Raw genomic sequence first — 26,029 nt, 5'->3', positions numbered from 1 at the left:
AGCTCTTAGTGAGGATGCAACCTGAAGCCAGAGCACGGAGTAAGTTTCCCGTGTGCTTGCGGCTGCGTCAGCGGCCAGAAAACCGGATGACACAGGCACTGTGGGGCTCGAGGGGCTGGCTGGTTTTGTGATGGACATGTGGGGTGACAGCTACAGGTCTCCGAGCCAGTCAAAGGCAAGGGATGTTACAAGGAATTAGTTTCAATGACAATTTGGAAATATTTTGGCCCATTTTCCATATTTTGACAATTCCTGGAAAATGTTTATTTCTCTTGGCTCTGACATCACTCGGCCTGGGAGACAGTGTGGGGTGTGTGGTTCACATTGGGGCTCCCTTTACTGGAGGCTGCCAGAGTTCCCGGAGCTGGCAGAGGCACACATGTCATATGCCCTGAGGGCTGACTCCATTTTTTCCTTCATTCTCCTTGGACACTTCCTCCGTTCCCCTTCATTTTTAAAAAATATTCTCATTTTCTATTTGTTTTCATTTTTTCAGTTCTTAAGTATCCCTCCTTCCATCTATTTCCATAATCAACCAAAATGAGGTGGGACAGAAGAGGCAGAGGTAACAAATTAGATCACTTAGTGACACCAAAATCTCCCTTGAAAGACACCACTACTGAAACTGACTCAAGACAAGATAGAAAATCTGAACAGGCTGCAATAAACCATGCGCACATCAGAGATCAAGAAACTACCCACAAAGAAAAGCCCGGGACCAAGGCCTTCACCGGTGAGTTCTACCAAAAGAATTAACCCCAGTTCTCTATAAACGTTTTAAAAAAAAAACAGAAGAGGAAGAAACGCTTCTCAACTCTCTCTGCAAGGCGAGTTTTACCCTGACACCAGCACCAAAGACATCACAAGCAAACCATGGGCCAACATCTTCCATGAATGTAGATGCAAAAATCCTCAACAAAATACCAGCCAAACTCAATCAGCGACATGTAAAGAGTCCCACACCCTGACTGAGTGGATTTTATCCTAGAAATGCAAGAAATCTGAAGCATAGAAGGAGGAGGAAAAGCTCTGGTATGAGACCAGACAGCAACCCGGGCCCTGGGCTTGTGCTTGGTCTGCGGGGCAGGGCGGGGAGGGTGGAGGACAGGCCGAGGGTCACAGTGTCTCCGCCTCTGCGAGGAGGGAGGGCCTCTCTCTGTATGTGAAGGACGAGGGACTTGGTCTCTGCTCTTCTGACCTGCGTGTTGAGCTGCAAAGAGCAGAGACTTACAAACACCTTACAAGTGGACAGGGTGTTAAAGAAAGGCGAAAGATTTATATGATCTGAAGAGCAACCAGAGCATGGGCAGGGCTTCAGGGCTTCATGGGACAATTAGTCCCAGCTCCCATTTGCAGGTGGGGAGAACCAGGGACGAGGCAGCATGATGTGCGAATAGCCAGGGAGACACCCGATGGGAGCCAGGACCAGCGCTCTGTTCCTGCTCCCCACCCCCTCCCTGTAGTCATGTCCACTGAGGAGCCGCCTTAGACATGCTTGATGGATGAAGGAATGATGCACCAACCCGTCTTGACCTCAAGTGGCTCAATGGGCCAACGCTTTGAAGAAAAAGCCCTTGTTTAGCTCTCAAGCCTAGGGACATGGCAGGACAGTCATGGGGGAAGGGGTTGTGGGCTCCTCCTCTTGGGTGAGGATGGCATTGCCAATAGTCTCTCTGCTGAAGGCATGGAATATGGCCTTCATGTACCTGACTGTGGCCCCAGGCTGCTGACGTCTGCACCCTGCAGACCTGTGTCCCCGGCACCAGGTCCAGTCTGGACACGCAGTGGGGACTGGGTGAAGGAAGGGGGCGCTGGGTGGAGGAGAGCTCATGGATGCTGCGGGATCAGTGGGCGCCCTGCTCAGAGCTCCATCAGCTCTGTCCTTACAGGGCATTTGTCCACCTGTTAGTAGTAGAGAAAGGCTCTGGGCATGGGTATATCCATCTTGAGTGCCTGCGCACCTGCAGGATGAATATACGAGGTGAGCTACTGGGTGGCAGGGCCATCCGATGAGGGTGGAGCCACAGAGGAGTGGCCCTGTGCCTTTGTGGGGGTGGCGACCAACCTTCCCAACTTAACAAAGAAGAGTGAGAACCATGAGGCCCACTCTCCACCGCTGGTTTAGATGAAGAGAGATGCAGTCACGTGCAGACATGGCTGGTGCTGAAGGAACGCTCTCTCCTTAGCTGGGGGCCTGTTGATTATCTCTGCCCTGGTTCCCTCCTCTGAAAAATAAGGGGGGTAACCCTTGGGGGCCCTTTTGGGGGCATGGACAAGTGCCCGGCTATGGTCCAGGGTGTGGAGTTGCGGGGACATGATCTGTATGCACTTTCTTTGGAAGAAGACATTTCACAAGCAAAACAAAGCGAGATCCCATTAGCCAGACACCGCGACCACCACCAAAGAAACCCCAGCAAAAGCCCCTCTGATGGCCCAGAGCCCAGCCGCTTCCAGGGCCAGGAACACAGCAAATGTTTGAAATTAGGATCTTTGCTTAGGCCCCTAGTGACTAGAGAGCCTCTTGGACTGCCGGCTCCCTCCTGGCCTCGTTAACATGAGAAACCAGGTGCCCAGGGCTGTCCTCCCTTGGCTACCCCAAGGCTGGCCTCTGACCTGGCTGTCATGGAAACTCGGTGAGGTGTGATTCAGGTCTCCAAGGAGCAACAGCCTGGAGCCACAGTCTGCCCTTTTGGAAGCAGGGAACCAACCCCTGAGGGAAATTTTCTGACAGATACCTGAGGAGTCTTAAGGCATTGATGGAGGGGGCACGCTGGGATTCCAGGCGCACACAGAGAGGCTCCTGTGCTCCGAGCCTCCCACCTGCAGAGTGGAAACCAAAGGCCCAGCTCCACCTCTGTGGCTGTGTTCCCGCCAGCCCCTCAGGGAGGCACCCTGCCAATCTGGCTGCAGGGACACCTCACCTGTGCAGACAGGTGAATGGACAGCTGTGCACTGAGGTGCCTGGCTGAACTAAGATCCTGGTTTTGGCTGAACCTGGGGAGAACTGGCAGCGTCACAAACTGCACACTTAAAAGGCAGGTTCTGCACCCATGAAGGCAAGGGGACAGACTGGGCTACAGGGACTATCCAGACAGCTAGCCGTGCCCCTAGATGACAGCCCCTTCTGCATGTTTCACCACAGAAGGTGCCGGAAGCTGTTTCTGGGAGATTTGTGTGTGGACTTCCCCAGCACAACCTTGAGCAAACCGCCTGAGGGGACACAGCCCTTCCTGGGCTGGGCCTGGCTCCTCTCTTTCTGTCAGTGCAAGTCCGGGGAGGTTTCTGGTGACTGGCTACTGGGTTAGTGGACACAGAGCACAGAGCAACCCTCACGGAAGCAGCGGCCCTACCATGTCACTCTGCGACTGCGTGGCCCCGTAGGCGGCCAACCCGTTCGAGGGCGGAGCTGGCTGGGGGGTGTCAGGCTGGATGTACCCTCTTCTGTCGATGAGGCTATGGAACAACAACACAGAAGGCAGACAGTGAATAAAAAGCCAAAGGCGCTATCAACACTTAATCTTGATTTTTGTTTTGGGGTTCCTCTTTCTATGCTGGACCCCTACTTCAGGACCTTGGGATGCCCCTTCAGTCCCCTTCGCATGTACTCAGGTGGCCAGTCCTCTCACTGCTTTAAAATTCTGGAAGCAATTGTGCCCCTCTCCCCCTGCAACAGACCCACCCTCTCCTTCCACGCCAGTGCCCCCCGCCCCTTCTGGCCTTTAGCATGCTGTCCAGCACCCAGTCCTCATCGGGCCACCCCTCTTTCTTACAGCTTCAAGGCTCTGGCACCCAGTCCCCAACTCTCTCTGCAGCCTCAAGTCTACGTGTTCTTATTACACATGGTGGCCCAGGTCATTAACGAGGCGGGGTCTGAGACCTGCTTGTGCCCGTGCACCCTCGGGGAGGGAGCCGAGAACAGCCGGCACTCTCTCTGGACTTGGCCATCTCTATTTTTGTTTAAGGTTGGGATTTTCTTGCCCCAAATCAGTTTTCCTTCCACACCACTGTCCATTCTTCATGGCCAGGCTCAAGAGCCCCCAGTCCCTGCCCCTGTCCCTACACCTCCTTTCTTCCCATGGCTGGATGCTTGAAGAACCTAGGCGCACCCACACCCCATGGCGCCTATCACCACTTGCCTGTGTCACAGTAATTTTATGGTTTTTGATTTTTTACTTCAAAAATGGATTAAAATTTTTTATTTATGTTTTTATTTACTTATTGAAGTAACATTACATTATAACATTATATAGCATCCACCAGGTGGCATCTCTGAAACTCTGCATGGTCTATACTGCATGAGCTCACCACTGCAAGTCCAGTTCTACCCATTCACCTTCCACGGGCTTACGCTCTCCAGACCCCCTTCGCTTCTGGTAACCACAAATTGGTCTTATGGTCTGAAAGCTTATTTTTATTTTATTTAGTTCATTTGTTTGCTTGATTTCTTCACATACTGCATGTGAGTGAAATCAATGTTTGTGTTTCTCCATCTGGCTTATTTCACAAACACATTAAATACCCTCTCAGCCCATCCATGTTGTTGTAAATGGCAGGGTTCCACCTTTTTTATAGCAGAGTAGTATTCCACTGGGTCACAGTGATTTTACACAAGTGTCTTCATTGTCAGCACCTGCCAGCTCTAAGGAAGCCTTCACCTCTTCCTCCCTACAGCACTTGGTCCAGACCAGGGGATTCCTGCCTCCCTGGGCACCAGGGTCACATCATGTTGGCATCACCTGTTTCCATGTTTGCATGTGTCATGGGCGTGAGCACCACCAGGGCAAGGACTGTGTCTTCATGTTCGCTATATCTGCACATGGACATGCAGGAAGTGCTGAGCAAATGCTTGTTGATGGAATGAAAAAATGGATTTTTTGTTTCACAGGGACAAATCTTCTGAATAATGTTTATAAAGACATCTTTTCTATACTTGGTGGCTCTGTAGCAACTACACAGTAGAGGGGAGGTTTGCCTTGAGTGAAGGCTCACCTTGACCTCGAGGCTAAGGGTTGAATGGCAAAGGACAGTGAGGTTTGGCTATAAGTGGGGACTCCCACTCACAAAAACAAAGGTTCACAAAAATACACTTTTGGACTAGAAGACCAATCTGTTATCACTATGTGGAGCTTGCGCCACACTGCCGGCCCAGCGCTCCCCCTGAAATCCTGAGCAGCTTCTGGGAAACACCGACCTGCATGATTGTGCCTGCACAATCTCTTCAGCTTATCATCGAGACTACTACCTTTAGTCTTAAGAGACAGAGTGACAAGTCATTAAAATATGCTTCTGACAGCACCTTTAACTGGACTGTCTCTGCTCCAGTTTCAGCAGAATCCCTAGAGGCTTAGTACAGAAAACCCGCAACAACCAGAGCCTCCGTCTTCTGAAGGGAGGTGCCAGGCACCCCTGCCCGCCTTAGACAGGAACATTAATGGGCTTCTCAGATCAAATCTGTGACTCCTTCAAGGGTATAGAAGACCAGGGGTGAAAGACCAGAGGAATCCTGGAGGAAGGAAATGTGTGTGCTTGCAGGGGATGAGAATCAGGGGGTGGGGGGGGGGAGGGTGGCCAGAGGGACCCTGTGGGAGAGATCCCTGTGGAGTGGCAACTGGAGGATGGGGGGGGGGACTGAACTTGCACCCTCCCCAAATGTAGGCCAAAATCCCACTGGGGCAGGGGTTGGAGGGTGGAAAGTTCACAGAAATGACACTATTTTGAAGGAAATGAAAGTGCCTGTGGTCCTTTCTTTCTTCCTTTTTTTTTTTTTTAAGTGACAGGAGAAATTGAGGGAATTGCAGAGGATTTTATCCAGGAGCAGAAAAAAAACTAGGTCAGCAAGAGTCTGAAGGGACAGACAGCAGGGGGAAAACAAAGCTGTTCAGCTGTGCATCCTGTGGGCTCAGCCTGTTCAGTGTCTGGTCCCACATGGTGACACTCGCCCCATTTCGTGGTCCCCTGAAACTCTGGCCATATTCCCTCATCTCATGTCTTACCCCCACGCCCTCCCTCTTCGATCACTAACCCCCCTCATTTCTCCCCTGATGGGCCAGCCTCTCCCCTTACCTTGGGCACTTGGCACAGGCTGCTGCCTCTGTCTGGCCTCCAGCAGTTCCTTATCTCTCATTCCCACTCATATTTTAGACCAGGTCACCACTTGGACCCCACCTCTGAGAAGCACCCCCGGGTGTTCCGTGGAGCCTGCCCTGCCCGCACATAGCACTTCACCATGCAGACTCGCCTGCTTGGCCCTGGACACTGCTCCCTCACAGCTCCAGCTCAGGGCCTGCTGCAAGTGTCTGGGCAGCAGCAGCGGCAGGTGACTTCTTAGGCCTGGGGACCTGCGGCACTGGCCTGGTGACTATGGCCTGGCCCAGAGTGCATCTTGGGACGTTCTATCTTTTTGGTTTTCCACTCCTGACACCAGACTTGCAGGAAGACCTAGCTCCTCCCAGACCCGGCCCTCCCACCTCGCTGCCCCCACAGCTCTGGGGACACCATGCAGGGAACTGAATGTGTGTCTGCCCACACCCGAGGTTCTCCCTGGGAAGTGTGACCTCTCAATCATGAGCACACTTAAGAATGCGCTAAAGGCAACACAGCACAGGATTCTGGGAAGACAGGTGGTTCTGAGGCCCTGGCTGAGGTGCAGGACACGGCTCAGTGGGGGAACTGGTGGGACACCCCTAGAAGGCCTGGCCTGCTGAAGGGCACAGGTGGGTGAGGTTGGGCAGAGACAGGGCAGAGCAAAGGGAGCAACAAGAGGACGGGGCAGAAAAACGCTGACCCCTCTCATTCTGCCTGAGCAGAGTGACAGCTGTCTGTACCCCCTGGAGCCACGGAATCCACCCCAGGAACGGTGCTTGCTCCAGAAATGCCCTTGTTTCAGAGACCTGGCATGCTTGCTCAATAAATGCTTTTGATGACTGATTGACGAATCTGTTGGAAATACTTTCCTCCATGGGCGTAACTCACAAATAATCAAAAGCCGCTTGCATTTTGGACTTGCAGAGTCCCGACTTGGCAGCAGCCTGGCCAGTGGACACACACACTGACTGGTTCTGGTGTCAGAGGTTTGGTTTGAGCACTGATTAGCCAGCATGCACGGGCTGTGTGATCTCGGGCATGTTATTTAACCTCTCTCCACGGCAAGGAGCATAATAGTACCTTCCTCATAGGGACAGAGTGGGGTTTTAAGACATTAACACACGTAAAGCACTTGGAGTGGAGCCTAACAGTAGCTTAGCAAATGCCAGCGGCTGCTGTTATTAACATTATCTTTGTTTTATCATCCCCATGATCTGCAGCCCACACAGCTCTCCCTCTGAGCTCCTTAGCAATTTTATTCTGTACAACTCAGCTCTTAGCATTTATTTTCTGATTGCTTCCTATGCTGTGTTCTGGCTCTCTTACTGCTAACCACGGCTCCCTGCCTGTCATGGATGCTCAGCACCAGTCATTCATGGGAGGTCATGTGCCTCAGTTTCCCTATTTGACCCTTAAGTGATTTCCTCTAAACTTGACATGAATTCAGCTGAAGAACCAAAAAGGCACCAAGCAGAACAGCAGCTCTGCTTCGTGAAGGCCGTGTCTGGGGGATAAAGCCGAGAGCTGAGCTGCTCCAGTGCCCAGCTGTAAGGCCAGCTCTCTCCCTTCAGAGGCCAGAGCCCACGGCCAGGTGAGCCTGCTGGAGAGCGTGGTGCTTTCTGAATCTCACCTTGGAGAGATGGGCCCACACAGGGCCACGCAGCAATTTGTGAAGATGTTTCCATAGCTGTAGGGATTATAGTTTTCTTTTCCTCTTTTGTTCGACCAAGATCCTTTAATCTGCAAGAAAAGGGAGGTCAATAAGACTCACCGCCCTTCAAGTCAATTGGCCCACAAAGAATACAAATAATCTTTACGTGTTTCTTTAGCAGGAGAAACGGAGAAACTTTTCTCAAGGAAAATGAGCATGTACAGCAGGTTAGATTGGGTCAGTAATCTCTTATTTCCACTACCTGGTACCAAGGGCCAGCTCACACAAGCCACGGAGATATTTGCCGCGCTCACACTGAATCTGCTGAATAGTAGCTAAGTCAATGGTAGTCAAGAGTTAAGTAATTGCCAATTATAGACCGAATTCAGTCTCCTGTGGGGCCAAACTCACTTGGTAACCTCTAATATTCAGAGCTACCAAGTACAAACGACCACATTAATATTCTCTTGACTCATGAATGTCATCAGCACCGTTTTTTCAAGGCTTTGAGGCTGATCCTGAAGGCTTTGACTGATTCTGACGAGTAATTCAGGTACCGAGGGACACTCTGCCAGAATCTATTCAGAGGAGAGAGGGTTGGGCTCATGTGGAAGGTTCTTGTCGCTGTAGAGAGAGGTCTCTACCTGCATAAGTGTAGACAGAATCGTGGACAAAAAGCTGAACTCTGAGTCAGGGTGATGCCCCAAAATGAAGCGGAGCTGCTGAACATGAGACTCAGTGAGTGAGTTCGCCAGCATGGCCGCTCCTCTGGGGAGCTGTGATGAGCTTACAAAATGGCTGCCGTGGGGAGAAAGGGGTTGCCCCCTGAGGGCTCCGATGGGGTAACTTTGCTGACCTGAGTTTCTGAGTGAGGTGGTCCGAAAACCAGGCACTTGAGAGATTCCCAGGGGTGACCTGGAGCCCCACCTGCTCCCCTGGGCTCCCGGGCGTCCACCTGGGAAGGTGTGAAGACGATGGGCCCTGGAGACCCTCCCCTCCCCTGCAGTGGACACAGAAGACCTCGAGACCCAGGCACTCACATCCTCGTTCGTCGTCTGGTTGGAGCTGATCAGGTAGGTGTGGAAACCCGAGAGGCCCACGATCGACCAGACGGAGAAGAAGCACACCACGGCCTCCAGCACAGTGACCCCGAGTCAAGGAGGTGAGCCCGGGAGGGCCCGGGATTTGGACGGAACCCCCAGCCCCTCGCAGGCTGCTTCCTCGGTGAAGACCCTTGGCCACAGCACCATAGCCCAGCGCAAGGGGCCCTGGCGCGCCCATTCTCTCACCCCAGTCCTGATCATCCTCCCTACCTGACCTTTGCCTTTTCCTGGTGACTCATGGCGGAGCCTGTGGTGGCGGCAGCAAGACTAGGACGCTAACCGCAAGCCCTGCCTTCCACGGGTGTCCTCAATACCCCAATATTGCACTTCAATCACAGACTCGAAGTTTGGTTTCCGAGTGCTGAGGGCTGTGAGGCCCACGGGTATCTCCCCGACCTGGGGAACCATCACGTCACCCCCTCTCACTAGCTGCAGCTGACTGTGGGGCGCGGGGCTGGTGGGGCAGCTGCTGCCCAGGCAGGGTTCATCTTCAAGGCTGTCTCTCCCCTGACCCCTCTTTCACCCTGGGGGTGGGCTCTGAACCAGTGGGCATTTCTCAGAGTGGCATCGGGGGAGGGGAATTTGCACTGAGAGGAAGCTTTCTCAGCCCTTTGGCGAACCCCAACACAGAAGGCAGCCCACAGCTCTTGAGACGGTTGCGTGGAGGCCTGGCCGCAGCAGATGCCAAGTAACAGGGAGTCCACAGCTCCGCAGCACAACCTGCAGCCCAGCAGACAGTGGGACAGCCAAGAGGGTGGCGATCTGAAGAGACTAGAGATTTCTTCTGCCCCATCAATGTTTATAAAATTCTATTTACAAGATACAGAAGTTTCTCAAGAAAAAGAAGAATTCATCACAGTTCTGGGAGCTGAAATATACATCAGGCCCAAAGATAAATGACAGCGGGGAAAGGAAATACTCATGCTGTGCTGTGCCCCGGAGGTGTTGCTGTAACACATCCCCACTGACCCGCTTCGGGACTGGCTACAATTCATCGGGAGACCAGAAGTGGATTGTCCGGCACCATCTCATCATCTGCCATGTCCCTGCTAACAAGGCATCTTCCAGGCACAGGGGGCACTTGCACCCCGTTAGTGGATGGAGCCCTGCCCGCTGATAGACTCTCAACATCAGGATAAGTCACTGGACTTGTTCTTGCAGAAGCTGAAACAAGCTTTACACTCAAGCCCAAACATCTAGAACTGCAAGCTTTCAGAAAAGCACCACCAGAAATGAACGGGAGGAGAATGTTCCTCTACTGGCGAGTCAGGAGGGCAGCCAGCTCTTCCAGGAGCCAGGGCGGGCCCCAGCAGGCCCTGCTGCTCCCTGTGGCGGGAGCCAAAGAGGTGAACCAAGGAGTGGGGGCAGCTGTGTCTGTGCAGAGGAAAACCAAGGTGGTGTTTTAGAAAAGCAGATACAGATGGGTAGGAAGGATTGGCGGCGGGGGGGGGGACAGAGAGATGCAGAGAGGAGACCGCTACCCTGGGCTGCCCCCTGCCTGGGCTACCTCTTCCTTTCTCAGGTGGGCAGACGGGTATGGTGGAAGCCCAGGATGAACACAGGGATGGTGGTTCACGTGGCAAAGATGGCCTTGTTCTCAACTGCCTGCAGACAGAAGCTCCCCTTTCTACCCTCATCCCCCCACCCAAGACGGGACAGGCCGGGGAGGCCACCCATGTGAGCTCCACAGCACACGTGGGGGTGAAAGCAGAGGCCCAGGTAGAGTGAGCCAAGCAGTGGAAAGACTGAGTCAAGGAAGAGGGGGTGTGGAGGGAGATGACACCAGCAATGGTTGAGCACGAGCTGGGAGGAAAAGACCAGAGAGATCAAAGAGGAGGCGATAAACAAAATGGAGACGGGAGGTGACCAAGGAAGGAAAGGAGATCAAAGAATGGAACTAAAAAATTTACTTACTGAGCAACAGCAGCAGAACCGAAATGTGACCTCAGAAGCACTTCGGTGTCACCCAAGGCTTGCAATTAGGTAGCATGATGGTGACATCAAGTCTACATAACACGCTTAGGCACGAGCCACGTAATAACTGGCACGTCAAGGGGCAGGGGGATGATGAGCTAAAGTGGCCGCTGCCCCTTGTCTGGCAGCTGTTCCCTCTGCAAGGTCCCGCACAGGGATATTATCTCCAAGGATGTGCTGTGAGCAGTGACATGGGTTTTAAAGGTTTACAGTAACAGCAATAACATAAACGCAGTTTTCTGTATTGGTATATCATGTGCTTTCGAAGCATTTTATACACAGCAGGATGCAATTTCACCGTCAGCTCAGCCACGTCCAAAGGCTCGAGTCTTAGGTCAAGGACAAGACGCTCTGCTCGCCCCCGGGCTCACAGCTGCCCTCACCCCCACCGCCTGGCTCACAGAATCACCGTCCTCGCCTGGGCCCTGGGTCACATCTCAGGCTTAATCCTCAGAGCAAACCAGTGCGATCTCTACTTAACCAAGAGGGAAACTGAGGCAGAAAACAGTGAAGTAATTTGCTTAAGGAATGAGTAAGAGGTAGGATTTGAGTCCTGGCATTCTGGTTCCGCCAGTTAGACAGAAAGGCTAGGGGTGGGTTCCTCTGCTAGTTCTTTCAGAAGGACACGAAAACCCTAACCTCTGTTGGTGGAGATGGGACCTTCTGGTCAGGGCCTGTGAACACACTCAACCCCCTCCACGTTTGCTCTGAGGCTGAGGTACAGGCCCCAGAACAGGTGCCGGGAAGCACCCATGTCACAATGAGATGCAGGAACACACGTGCACACAACAGTCTCTTACACGCTTCAAAACTCATTTGCTGATTCTTTTAAAGGAAGAATGTGAGGAAACATGCCAGCTCCACTAGGGGCCAGTTTCATACGCAGTTGGATGTTCCTGCAGTTACTATGCTTCTGCCTGTGCCTCTCCCCCACCGTAAGACAGAGGGTGCTTTGAATGCCTGCAGCCACCGCCCAAGAGGTTGCAGCCGAGACTTAGACTAGATTATCAGAGATTGAAAAAGACTGAAAACACCAGTGGGGAGACCCCACCCCCCAACTAGCCCCTGCCCCACTGAGCTCTGTGCACCCAACTCTGTTCTTGGGACAGGCAGGGGTGGGTGGGCAGGAGGAACCCACTGCCCTAAGGGGACAGGGTCTATCTGTCCCGGGAAGGCAAGCCAGGCCTACAGGGGTGGGGATACAGGGCTGGGCAGCACATGAGGACATCCCAGTATTCTGCGACTCACAAAGGTGAGGGGTCATGGACCCAAGTATTTTTGACCTAACTTTCCATTCTTTTCTCAGAAAAAATGCCCAGTATTTTTTATAATGTCAGAGGCTTAAAAACTCCCCTGATATGTGGCTATACAAGGACCCCGTATTACGACCTCCTGATTTATTTAAATCCTTCGTTTTCCAGGTAGGAAGCTGAGGCCCAGAGAGGCCACGCAACTCACAAGAGCTCACACAGCAGGGCAAGAGACCGGGAAGAGGGTCTCAGACAAGAGGAGAAAAAGGACACTTCTCAGGACGCCAAGTGACAGACACAAAGTTTGTGGCTTCGGAGCTCAGGGCTGCAGGGCAGAGATGGCCATGATGTCACACCCTGCTCCTCAGCCCGGGCCTCAGAGCCCCTGGGAAGAGCTTGTCTCCATTAACCTGCCCCTGCCTGCCTCTCCACCGCAGCAGTCAGGCTGCCTGCGGCATTTTTTGCCAAATCCAGATAATAGCTTTATTTTTTAAAGTCTGTGTGTTTCATGTGGGTTTTCTCACTGACCCAAGTCCCCTGGATTCCAGGAGACCAGAGAATGCTGAGGCCCCTCCAGTCCCAAGCTGGCTACGAGGGCCTGGGGTCTGGCTGTCTGGTGGGGATTTCCTCGGCCTGGGCGCCTGCCGGTTCCTGTGCTTCTTAACCTGGTTCAGGTCTCTGTCTTGGTGCTTGAGGGCCTCAGGATGTTGTTGATAATCATTCATTTCTTCTAAAAGGCAGAGTAAAATAGGCAGTGCTCGCTGACAAGATGCACTTTGTTGGGAGAACAGAGATCAGAGAAATTTCCCTTCTGTACTCTGGAGTGTCTACATCAGCATTAAATACGTTTAGATATTTAGGAACTTGTCAGCATTATTTCCCTCATCAAATAGATGGCCTATAATTCTTAGATAGAGACAGGAACACACACCTGTTCGCGGTACCCAAGGGCCTGTTACTGCATTGCTCTGTGTGTGTGTGATGTGTGGTGCATGTAAAGTGTGTTGTGTGTTATGTATGTTGTATGTGTTGTGTGTATGGTTATGTGGCACATGTAGTGTATGTTATATGTGTGGTATATGTGGTATGTGTTGTATGTGTAGGGCTGTGTATGGTATGTGTGGTGCATGTGGTGTGTGCTATGCATGTGTTGTGTGTTGTGTATGGCGTGTTTGTGTGTGGTGGGGGGGCAATAAAGTTATGGAGTGGCCACAGATTAATCTGGGAAGTTATTGGAATTCCAACCAAAATCCCAACTGGAATTGAAAAAATGGAATTCAACAAACTGATGCTAAAATTCATCAGGAAGAGATGTTAGAACAGACAAGAAATTGTGAAACAGATGCAGGAGGGCTTGGCAGGAGGGGGGAAAGCTTTTCAGGTAAACTAAGATAGGTGAGACACCTCCAGAGCTGCAGTAGGGCAGGACCGAGTGGGGACGGCTCTGGGCATAGGGCGGGAGGGAGGCATTTCGAATCAGCAGTGGCGAGAATGACAGGTTCTCCAGGTGTGGCCCCTGGAGCCTGTCGGGTCCCCCAAGACATTTTCCCGGGGATTCTGCGGATCACGACTAGCTTTGTAGCAATACCCAAAGCTCGTCCGCAGCTTCACTATCATGCTGCTTTCAGGGGCCCAGGGGCCCGCCATGCACGATGAGGCCGTTACGCTCATGCTGACTGCATGTGCACCTGGGCCTTTCTGTGTTTAAAGTCTTCTCAGTTTGAATTTCAAACACGACAAATAAAAATAGATACAGTCCACACAAACGAAAGCTCTTTGGGCTCCTCAATAATTTTAAGAGTGTAAAGGAATCCTGAGAGCTAAAAGTTTGAGAGCCACTAGAATATCGATACGATAACAGAATATGAAGAGGTACTGGGGCACTCATTAAACATTTGAGAAAAATAAAGTGACAACTTCAGCTTGCACCACACACATAAAATTGAATTTCAGATAAATTACTGTGCCAAACTAAAGGAGCAAAATATAAAGGCATTAGAGGAATAAAGGAAATAATCATACAGTTTCGGGGTGAGGATCCAAGGCACGAAGGCCAGGAATAATGGAGTGCAAGATGAATAGGTTGTTGTTAATAATGATACCCCTTTGTATGAAAACGTAAAGTTAAAAGCTAAGTGAGAAATTGGGAGAAAAATACTGGCCAAAGATATTTAAAAAATTACTGCTGAGAACCCATAAAGGACGCGTTCGCAGGGAAAGAATGAACAATCCGGTCTAGAAACGGACCAAGGTTATGAATTGGCACCTTGTGGAAAGGAGAAAAAGGTCAGGAAATGTGAAAAGATGTGCACCCCGATTGTTACCCAGAAAATGGAAATTTAAACAATGACATTTTCTTCTCCCCATCAACTGGCAAAATCGCAGCGCTGCAGGGACCCAGTGTGGGTGGTGGCCAGGGGGGACGCACGGGGGGGCGGGGGGCAGCCTCCTCAGGGGACGCCACGCACCTCCCTCCACATTCAGGTGTGCTTCACGTCTGACTCGGCGCTGCCGCACGCAGCCGTCACCCCCTCTCTTGTTTTTGAGCCATGAGAAACTTAGGGAATCTGAACACCCCCGAGGAGAACAAGCCACATCCCCGGGCCGGGAGCTGCCAGAAATCCTGAAAGGCGAAGATGTAGGACGAGGCAGATGATCCCTTCTAGGGACAAGCAGCCCCCAACCCAGTTCAGGCATGTGTGGGGTGCACAGAAGGCATTCCAACTCTCAGGAGACCACACGGAGGGACCCACAAACGTCCACAAGGCTCTCCCTACAGCGTGATGTTTCCTCTGCTCTAACCGTTGCGACTATTTGCTATTTTCCCCATGAGAACGCGTCCTTGTGTTCCTTGGGCGATTACAAAAGCCACCTCCCCTCCCCCACTTTGTGACCCTATGAGATGCGGCTGAAGGTCCTTCTGCACGAAATCCCGGCATCACACCAAGGGGCAGTGGGTGGTGCTTAGTGGGGGTGGGGGGGTGGAGGCAGCAAGCACTAGTTCTGCAGACACCTGGGTGCATAAACTGGGGTGACTGAACCCCTCTGTGCAGGTCCAGTTGTCAGGGCACTCAGGACACTCTCTTGTCTCCTGGGGCCTCCTGAGGAGCAGATACCAAACCTGGGGTCACACTCCCCTGCCCTAGGTGTCCCTCTCCCGGGAGGCCTCAGACCGATGTACCTTCTACCACGTTCCACGAGACCAGAGGGAGGGCTGTCAGATGGTGTGCCTGGAAATGAATGCAAATTGGGCTACAAAGGTTTTTCTGTCAAAAGCTTCCACAAATGTAGACTCAATTACCATTTGATTTATCAACCACAGCAAACTCTGTTTTGGGAGCCCTGAACAATAAGTCATGATTAAAAATGACTGTAATCCTTTTAATTGGACATTAATGATGTTATGCCAAAAAGACTTGATCTGCAGTGGCTCCCCTCTCTGGGGACCCGTTCCTCAGGGGTGCTGCCTCTGGGAACCCTGGAAGTCTACAAGGACGAGGTGTGGCCGCGTGCTTCCCCCACAGGGGCTTGCCTGGCTACTCTTATTTCCGACATAATGTGACCCTCGTAGGCAGGCACCGGGACCTTCTCCCCCTTGCCGGTGCTTCGTGCAGCTAACTACAGAGGACCCTAAAGTCACTCTAGGGTGTGGGGCAGTTCCTGTGTGATCTCTTGTCTCCATCAGCCTCGGGGAGCCCACAGCCCCCATGGGCATTTCCCCTGCCAGGCCTGGGCTACAGGGGGAGAGGGAGGGAAAGGACTTGGGTTACAGGAGCCAGGGGCAGGCAGGGAGGGAGAGAGACAGAGAGGAGTGGGTGGAGGATGCCCCTGGGCCAAGCAGCTGTCCCTCCCTCACCTGCGGGCAGTGCAGGCCCAGTGGGGCCCACAGAGGAGCCTTTATGACTGCCTCCCTCCTCTGCTCCCTGCCGGCTCTGTCGCCCCCTGGAACCAGCAGCCCTTGTCTCGGCCCAGTCACAGCACCAGCTGGTCTAGGCCTTTTTTCTGGAGCTTCATGTGGGCTGATGAGGAGCCTCTGATGTGTCAACGTTTCCGTCGCTGGCACCAGGTTCCTGTTAAAGCGCGTTGGTCAGTCATCTGTGAAGCGGGTCTGTTCACAGACACACTTCATCACTGACATTGTTTTTTGCAGATTTACTCTAAATCCAGTAAATCCAGGGTGAGAAACCTTGGCCTGTGCCCTTATTCCTTGTTAAAATATTTGTATGTCATAGTCGGGGGTCAGAGCTGAGGCCATGGAAAAAGCTTAAATATGCAATTTTCTTGCCCCTGACAGTGGCCACTTGCGAAGTTCCCACCGGACTCCAACTCATACTCTGGTAGTTCGGCCGGAAACCCTCCTCCGGGCACGAGAAGTCGGTATCTAAACAGATTCTTGCTCACGCAGACCGCAGGGCTGGGGAGGGCAGGCTGTGGTAGCACTGCTGTCCACCAGGTCACAGAAAGGTCACAAGTCAGGGCCACCCACAGAAAACCCACCACCTCAAGAGAAACTCCCAGCTCCCAGGCCTCGTTGGGGGGGAGCTCACAACAGCTTTCCGGGGTTCGCATTTCTCTGATGCCATGAACTCCACCCCATAGCAGGCGGGGTCCAGTGAACACAGGGACCTTGTGCCGTCCCAGGCCACGGAGCCCCTCCTGTCATTATTACAACCATGTACTTCTCAAGCTGCCCCTCAGAAGCTCCCACCCAGCCATCCTGTGCTACCCCCAAAGCACACGGGCATCCAGAGGAAGGCAGGCGCCAAAAATACCGGAGGAATCCAGCCTTACTTGTAAAATACAAGTTATCACTAATCACCATAGCTTACTATTTCCCCCCAGATACACCGCAACCCAGTAGCACCAAGAATCTTTTGGGGTACAAACACATGCTCCTTTACCAGAACTCAGCGCTTCTTCACAGACTCATGCAAGAAGGATGTTCTTCTTCAAAGCACATGTCAAATAGAAGACGCCGTCACAACAGAGGGTCTTTGGGGGTCACCCCTCTAAGGAGGGAGAGTCTTAGTGACACGTGAAACTTGTGTGTGCTTTGTAACCACGAAAGCCCAGCTTCTCACTTTTGAGTATGGGGACATCTATGTTCCTGGAAGTCCCCGCCACTTCCAGAAGAATGAAGGCCAGCGGGGGGCTTTGCCCAGCCTGCCCATGTCACCTCCCTGTTCCCGTCCTCCTGCCTCAGTACTCACAGAGAACATTCTCTGCTGCCCGACAACACAGATGCACCAAGAAGACATTATGTGAATGTACAGAAAGAGCCAAGTTTGCTTTTAGATCTACCTCAGTAACACCACCACTGCCACCACCGCAGCCCCCCACCAACCCAGCCCAGGGGCACAAATTGGTTTATTTCAATAACTGTGTCATGTGTCTCTTTACTCTTGAGCAATTCTCTGCCATAAGACGGTTGCTCCAGGGAGGAAGGAGGTGTTTGGGCCCCATCTACCTGCCTAGAGGAAAAGAAAGAGCTGGGTCCCAGCTGGACTGGGAGAGAGGGTCACGGAGGCCCAGTGCTGACCCTGTGACATGCCGCGGGCAGGGGAGGGAGCGGGAGTCCACTCAAGCATGTCTCAGTGGATGTCTTTTCCGTCAGGTGCCCACAGCACTGCGGGGCGTGTGTGCCGCCTGGCAGGATGGGGTCCGATGACTGACATGGACCAAATTTAGTCCCCTCAGAGCCATGAGAAGGTGTTCTTTTCTGGAAATAAATCTGTCATCCATGCTGCCCGAAGGAGCCACACCTCCTGACGGAATCTACGAGGAGGGCCAGAGCACCCAACCCAGTGTCTGTCTGCCAAGAAAAGGACCCCCAGGGGCACCCCTATATACACTGCAGGGACCTGCTGATGACAGTAAAGTCAGACGGAGCCCCAGCCTTCTCCTCAGACCAGCCTGATTTAACACAAATCAGTGCAAGCGTCCCTCCTGGGTCTCCCAACAAAAGAGCACCTTAGCTTCAACCAGGCTAAACGAGCCTCTGGTAGGCTCTGCCATTCAGACGCTACTGCAAGGCAGGTGGATACCAGGGGGTGCCCTAGTGCACTCCAGAATAAAAAGAATATGATGTCCAAGAAGGACAGGCCGGGACAGAGAGCAGGAGGCCAGGCAGTACTTCCCACGCGCCCGCGGAAGCAGGGCACCACAAAGGATATCTCGCAGGACTGTCCTTAAGGGCATTTAGGAATCCTGTTTGTTGTGAACCTGTGGGAACGAAACCAACATTTAGTATTCAGACACTCACCTCTGGAACAACAGCCTTCATGCGCAAAGCTCTCTCATCTGCATAAAAAGAATAGGTGTCTAAAGATCAATTAAATAATTATATTTTATATGTGGTAACAGCACCGTATGCCGATCGGAGACTGAGATTCCACTAAAGTCAATCAACGAGAAAATGGCAGATTCGTAATTAGACCCAACATCTGCAGGATGGGTTTTCAATAAAAGCAGATGGATGTCTGCCTCCTTTCCCATAAATTACGGTTTTGATTACTCCTTTGTTTTCCTTACTTCAATAGGGAAACAGAATACTGTGCGCTACTTTATTCTCTTCTTCTATGAAAGACTGTTTTCCCAAGGTTTGTTAACCTCCGCCCCTGGAAGGCTCAGAAGCCGGGCTGTGTATAAAAGTCTTTCCCTGCTCCCAGGATAAACAAACTCATAACATGTTTATAACTGAGTCGTTGGGCTTAAGACATTTTAATGTGAACTGTCTATGCAAGAAAACATGTCCTAAGATGCTTGAGTACAGATGTATCTGACTAAAAGCCATTTTTACTCTGTGTATTGGCATTCTGCTTTTTAAAAATAAAAGCCCGCCTGAGGGGACTCTTGAGGCCTCCATCTCAGGCCCCTGCTGGGCTTTATGGTGCCCTGAGCTTCCGGGGCTGCAAGGGGAGCGGCAGGGAGAAATGGCCAGCTAGGACGAGGTTCCCCACCTCTGTATGTGCTGCGGGGGAGAGGTCAGTGGGAGGAGAACAAGCAGGGTGTAAGGCTTTCTCTTCCACACCGCCAGGCCGCAGGTGAGACCAGCAGTGGCTGTGCCACAGGCCTGACAGCTGAAGTCTGGTGGGGAAACGAGGGGTCGAAAAAGCAATGACTTCTCCTTCCTCTTACTGTTTCCCCAGCAACCCTTCCTCTCGGAGGATGTCCCGCCCTGGGAATCCTGGCACAACAAGGATCCTCTCCTGAACCCAACTCTCCCGCCTCATGCTGTTCCCTCTCAGGGCCTGGGTGGGCCTGGCAGGGAGGAATTGGGGGGACAATTCCTGCTGCCCCAAAACCTCTGATTTTGCCAATATTTTTTGAGTTTTAGGGGGATCACTGGAACCCGGTAAAAACCTCCCTGAAAGCATCCTGTGCCAGTCAAACAGGGGTGGTAGAGCTGGTTCATGGGGAAGAGGGTTACTGGGGGGGGGGGGCAGAAAAATGTTGTTTACTTTTGTTTAAAATATTTGACAACCTGTGGCCAGATAAATCCTGCATGCTTTTTTGCAGAAGACCACAGTCGCAAGGTTTATAAACAGACTACAGTTGACTCCATTTTGCTGGAGGACATGAAAATGAAAGGTAAGTCAGAACCCAACAGTGGTGGCAGTAGGGGGGGTTGCTGTGTATGTGTGTGTGTGTGTGCGTGTGTTCCTGTATTCCCAGGACTGATGCTGGTATTTGGGCAAGTGAAAACTGACCCTTCATGTCCAGAATGGAGGGACCAGACCGTAAATACAGTGTGGCCATAGGTGTGTATTTATATAAAATACACATCAATGAAAGCACTTGGACTTTCCAAGAGTGACGTGAAAAATGTAATCTTCGAGCACTGCTTTCAGAGTCATGGGTATGCTGCAGTGTCAGTACTGATGTCTCCTCCAGTTGTATAGCAGTTGCTGCTTCTCTCTGACCCTTTCGTCTAGCGCACAGGTAGGAGGACCCTGGGCATTTGCCATTTTTCTCCTCTGAAAATGGAAACTGGGCCTGTGCGGAGCCACGCTGGCATCCCTCCCAGGTGGAGTGGATGGGCCTCCACGGGAGCCAGTCCTCCCCCCACAACCTGCCGAGTCATGGCTCTCGACCACGTATCACGTATTTATTTGTGTCACATTCAGATGAAAGGATTTCAGGCTGAAGGATTGGGAACTGGGATATAAAATGCCTATGAAGATCTGGGCTAGCCCATTTAATGTCCAAACTAGACCAATATTTTAAAAAGACTAGGGTGAAACTTTCCATGCAATTTACTCCCCCCACCCAACATAGACCCCACCCAGAGAGAAGGGAGGACACTAGGGTTTCTAAGGCAGCCCTAGCCACTCCATTTGTGGTTTTCCCGTTGCTGCCTGGGAAGAAAGTAAGCCGTGTTCAGATACTTCGGGAACATTCCAGAGAGACAAGCAGTACCGCCCAGGGGCGGGAGGGGGGGGGTGCCCAGGGAAGGGGGTGCTTCAGGAATGCAGACAGAGGCCCTGCTGGTCGTGACTGTGATGGAGGTTTAAAGGCATCTATCTAGGTAGAGCTCAAGGCCAATTAACTTCCTTTCATTCCTCCCATTGTGGGAAAGTGAACAACCAAGAAACAAAAGAGATTCAATTATGACCTTGGGAAGGTTAGAGTGAAAAGTGTCCTTTGCTTAGGCAAATATATATTAAAGTCATTTATGTCCAAAACTCATTTTTCATTGCTCTGTAGTTGACGAATGTTCTAGCAAATAACTAAATATCTTAACAAATGTGTATCTTTAACATATTTAGATTTGTGTATAAGAAAACCCAGTCTTTATTCTTAGACTTTATTTTTTAGGGTGACCGTTCCTGCTTTTGCAGCTGTACCCCGCAACTAGATGGGCATCCTTTCTGTCAATGAGGGTGTGATTCTTCCAGGGGGACAAAGGACAGAGAGAAAGTGAAGTCACAGAGGCTGGATTAGGGGCAAGTATATCAAGGAGAGGTTCTATCAGTCAGGCAGAGTTTGGTGCGGGTGTGAATGGGGAGCTGCTGTGGGAAGGATGGGGGTGGCATGGAGTGGGGAGAGGGGGAGATGTCTGAGAACGTGAAGGGGGTAGGCAGCGAGTGAGGGGGGGCCTGGGAGAAAGGGGGAGAGAAAGAGAAAGCCCGAAATGATCAAAATATCAAACCAAAATTAAATCAGAAAACCAAAGTCAGGCAAATGGTTACATACATCATCTGATTTCACCAGCATACTTACGAAGAATGACGTGGGTGATAACGAATGCAAATATAAAGACTGTCAGAAAAGACAGAGATAAAATAAACATATAAAAAAATCTGTAGTTTCTTTTCCCCACACAGTTGCCTACCCAGGGACAGTGGTGATCAAAACGTTCTGAAATGAGAGGCAGAAAAAAAAAATATGGATATCAATTAATAAAATGGTTCTTTACATGAGGGAAACCCTCCCCCAGCCCCGTATTCTGATACTATAACCAAATGATACCATAGGATGAATTTCCACTCAGAGAAATGCTTCACATTACAATATTTCAAGAACATAATTATTCCTTCACCAGAATTAGCTGTTTTGAAAAAATAGAGCATGCATTCTTTTCAGATGGCAACTTAGAGAAATTAGAGCACAAACCCTCATTAATGAGGAAAGATTTCCCTTTCTGTGTGAGAAACCTGTTTGGCTCACAGAACAATCTTTTATAAAAAAAATGGTACCAGCACCTTCAGTATTCAGAGCTGAGGGGTCACAGGGGCCTGGGACAGGACAGAGGGGCCACACCCTTCTCCCATCCCTACAAAATGTTATTTCAATAGTCATGGGGAATTGATAGCATTTGAAACAGTGAGCCATGACCTTCAAGTGCCTTGAAGTACACGCCATCTTTGCGCCCACAATCCTCAGCTTCTTTACCTGCAAACAGCACTTTCTGGAGCTCTCAGGGGTGAAAGGTCTGGGCAAGCATTTGTAAGGCCTCATCTTAGAGTTTGTCAAGAGAAGTCACATACATGAACATTGGGCCTTGAAACACCCCATGAGGAAAACGGTGATGTCTCCTGTTCACAGGTGAGACTCGAGATGTGGGGAGAAGGGAGCCCCCTGTCTGGGGCAGAACAGTGGGGCTGGGAGGAGGTCAGGTCTCTCCCAGGCCTTTGTGACCCAGCGCTGGCTCAGGCATTCTCATACCGTTACCCCTGCACCCTGAGAACCTGGGGAGTCAATATACAGTGACTATTCATGTCAGGTCAGGAGGCTGGAAGCACCCCCCCCCCCACGCCCCGCCCCACATGGCGGCACCATCAGAAAACTACAGAGCACAACCTCCTGATTTCCACAGGAAGTGACATTCCTTCCCCAGCGGAAGGAAGGAGGAGGCACCTCTTCAGCCAGCAGGGTCCCCACAAAAGATGGTATAAGGGGTCCTGGCTTTGGATCTAGAAAAGTATGTGCAGCTTGCTGCAAGACTCCTTTCCAACCTGACTTGCCCTTGCTGTTTCCAAAGAAACCCATGTTGTTGGCGCACATCTGAGGGCTGTTTGGGGTCAACAGCACGAACCCAGGCTTGTAACTCAGGGAACTGCACACGAAATCCATCCCGTGGCAATTTCCCTTCCCTTTGCAAGTGATGGGAAAGTGGGTCTCATTTCTCTAGGGCTCAGCAGGTCTTCCAGGGCTCCCTCGCGGCAGCCTGCCTGCCCTGATGGGGTGTGCGGCATGCGGGGGACAATTTACTCTTTACCCAGGTTTAGCTTCTACTCAATTGGCTCACTTAAAATACCTACATGTGCTTTTAAAAGCAAACAGGGAGGAGACACTGTAGACAGACATATAGCTGAGGAGCCAATGTTTCACCTTTCCTCTCCCCCGCCATAAGCCGCTCCTCTCATAGTTGTGTCTAATGCGAGCTTGTTTCTCGAAAGAGCGTGAGGATGCCTGAGATGGGGTGGCAGAGGGGCTGTAAGATCTACCCCGTCTGCAGAGACAGCTGGTCCGAGCAGCGGGCCTGAAGGGAAACCTCGGGGAGCCTGCCTTGGCGAGGGCCCATGGCCTCGAAGGTGCATTCGGCCAAAGGTAAATAATTCCTGCTGATGCCAAAGGGGTCCAGAACAGGCCTCCCATCAAGATCCTGTAGAGTCAATGGAAACTTCTGGCTCTGTCCTATCTACCTAGAAGAATTTAGAAAGAGGGGTCTCATCCATATGAGGGTTATTGTCAGAAATAACCTCTTCTGACCCACCTGCATGGCAGAGCAAACACCTGCTCCTCCTGCAGTCGCCCCTGCCCTCTGAAGTGCCAGGCTCCACCCATCCCTCAGCTCAGACTGCACCTGTGCCTCATTTTACCCTCTCGTCTTTGGACCTCACGCACATGGGGTCCCTGTGTGTACGAAATTAAATTTGCTTTTCTCCTGTTAATCTGACTTATGTCAATTGAATTACTAGGCCAGCCAAAGAAATCTTGAAGGGTAGAGAATCATTTTCCCTCCCCACAGTGTACCCCTGTGAGTTACATCTGTACATGTGCTGCCAGGCCCATATCCCGGAGCAGTTAGCCCCGGTGAGAGCAGAGTTAAGGCGCTCGTCCTCCAGGCTGTGCACCGGAGACGTCGGCACGAAGTGCAGTGAGAGAAAGAACATCGGAATCCACCCGGTTTCCTAAGATTTGGTGGCTGTTATTTGGGGCTCCTTCTGTATGCAGGAGTCTGGGACGAGCAGAGGTAGCAGGAAGAGACACGGAGGAAGCAGGGCACAAAAGCACGTGCAGTGTCGGCACCTGGGATCCAGCTGTGAGCCCTGATCTCTAAATCCCAAACAGCTGGTGGATTGGGCCGCTCCACCCAAGTGAAAATTGCCTGTCACAAAGTACAGAAGGGCTTGGGAGGCCTAACGACCACATGGACACCCTTACCGCAAGGACAGAGGTCTCTGAGCCACCACAGGTCATCTTTCACTTAGAAAGTGTCCTATTAGCAAAGCTATGATTCGCTTCTTTTCTGAGGGAGGCAGAGTAGCCACAGATGAGGCTCACGAGACCACTGGTCATGGGGTCGGGGAGGCTTCCCAGGAAAATGTGATGCCTCAGAAGTGGGTGTGGACACCTGGCTCCCTCAGCTGAAGCAGTTTCCACTTGGAAACTTGTTTATTGAAAACTCTCTCTTGGCTGACAACAATCCCACCAGCAACGTGAGCTCACTGAGGAACCTTTTATTTAACCCTTTTCATATCCTCCTTTGTTTCTGCTGAACACACGGTGGTAAATGAGCCTCAAACACTTGCCGGGAGCCTCTGAGGAATAAGGGTCAGGCCTCTGTCCCTGGACACCTCCCACTCTTTCGCTCCCAGGCCCTCTTCTCCTCCTCCCACCTCCCCTGGCCCGTCTCCTCTCCACGGGTTCTCTCTCTCCCCTTCTCTCTCTCTTCATGGGCAACCCCTTTCATCCCGAGGTTCAAAGGCCAGCTGCACCCCAAAGACACCAACATGGCTGCCTGCACCACCAGCAAGCTCTGTCAGCAACCCTCACGCTTGTCCAAAATCATCTTGTTTGTCATTCTTTCCATCTGCCAACCCCACTCTAAGCCTTTAGTAAACAGTTGTCAAATGACTGAAGGGCCCTCCCGCTACCACAAGGAATCCACATGAGCAAGGACACCGCCTGCTGTCATACAGCTAATGAGAACCACGGCTGGGCCTCTCTCCGTCCGCCTCCAGGATGCCCCGATGCCACCCTGCCACCCTGTGGAGTCTTCCCCGGTGCCAGCAGATTCAAATTTAAGAACTACTGTGAAGAACCACCCCAACGCCACAGTCCACGGCTCCCAGGAATTCCTTATCTTATTTGGTGAAGACACTTTTTATTCAGGCTCCAGAATATTCCTCAGACCCAAAGAGTGAACTCCGAATAGAGGAAGAGCGAATCATGCGTGTCACTCTGCCACTCTCACCGTGGCTAGGCGCGCACACGTGCTCCTCTTATGGGTCAAGGACACAAATGGGACACGGAGTGGGGTCACCTGCTGGGGGGAGTTGCCTTCTGCGCTGAAGGGGGCTGGAGCTTGCCCAGGAGGAGCAGAGACTTTGGGACTGCCGTGGAGCCTGTGTTGTTCAGTTTCCAGGAAAGAGAGCAGAACTGCACTGTGCACAGCTGAGCTGGGAAGAGAGAGAGGCCGCAGCCGGACACACGGCAGCTCCCCAGGGCCGAGTGAAGAAGTAATTGGCTGGAAGAAGAACATCTGGAGGAGGAGAGGAAGCCGAACAGCTGGCAAAGCTAGCCAGACACAGCCACACATCTGAGAAGCGTCAAACAACTGTTCTTTGAGGTCGGTGTGTGCATTTTCTGTGTGGAAAAATGGAATGGGGTGTCCAGTGTGCTGGTGGCAGGGATGAGGCAATGAGAGGTTCTTTAACAATACACTTTGGGGTCATTGCCATATCCCTTGATTCTGAGGCCTGGGACCCACCAGAGATCTCAATTAGGAACAACTCTGGAGGGTGTGCATCTGTGCTGAGCTTTGCCGCATCCTGGAGCAGAGCCTGTGAGGATGGGGCACGGGTGGGGATTGGGACTGATGAACCTAGAAGGCTCTCTAATAATGAGATCCGGTTAATTAGCAGGGCTGGCCCTGACCATACTGCCCTGAGGTGATTTGCCCTGCTTCTCCCTCCTTCCCCAGGTGAAGCCTTGAGGTGAGAAGCCATTTCTAGTCACCCTTATAACCCCGACTCCTGCCAATGTGCTGGCAGGAGGCAGCCACTAATACAGATGCCCCAGGGGAGGGAATGCCTTTACTGCCTTTGGTGGGTTCTGAGTAGCTGATCAATATTCCTGGACACTAAGTGGGAACATTGGAAAGTGCTGGTGAAAGATGAGGTTCTGGGCCTGCCAACCACAGAGAATTTGAGGCTCTGGGCCACCTGAAGACACCTGGAGACATGGACTAGAGGCTGGAGGAGAGTCCCACTGTTGTTGGTGCGTCAACTCAAGGAGAG

General features: G+C 51.8%; 1 protein-coding gene across 2 annotated transcripts in view; it reads right to left on the bottom strand.

Moving 5' to 3' along the window:
• The window catches only part of ZDHHC14 (zDHHC palmitoyltransferase 14), a gene marked incomplete at both ends in the record, with an annotated part of 219,872 nt that overhangs the window by 11,815 nt on the left and 182,028 nt on the right, over positions 1-26,029 (bottom strand). For both annotated transcript variants that reach the window (XM_084256183.1, XM_084256184.1), the window contains 5 exons: positions 3,351-3,453; positions 7,715-7,824; positions 8,776-8,878; positions 18,227-18,284; positions 21,285-21,422. In XM_084256183.1, the coding sequence (XP_084112309.1) occupies positions 3,351-3,453; positions 7,715-7,824; positions 8,776-8,878; positions 18,227-18,284; positions 21,285-21,422 (512 nt within the window). The remainder of the gene's footprint in view (positions 1-3,350; positions 3,454-7,714; positions 7,825-8,775; positions 8,879-18,226; positions 18,285-21,284; positions 21,423-26,029) is intronic.

This window comes from Talpa europaea (genome assembly GCF_964194135.1).
Source record: "Talpa europaea genome assembly, chromosome: 2".
NCBI classification, from domain to species: Eukaryota; Metazoa; Chordata; class Mammalia; order Eulipotyphla; family Talpidae; genus Talpa; species Talpa europaea.
The sequence above is the reverse complement of the archived record's forward strand: the minus strand, read 5'-3'. Positions and strand labels throughout refer to the sequence as shown.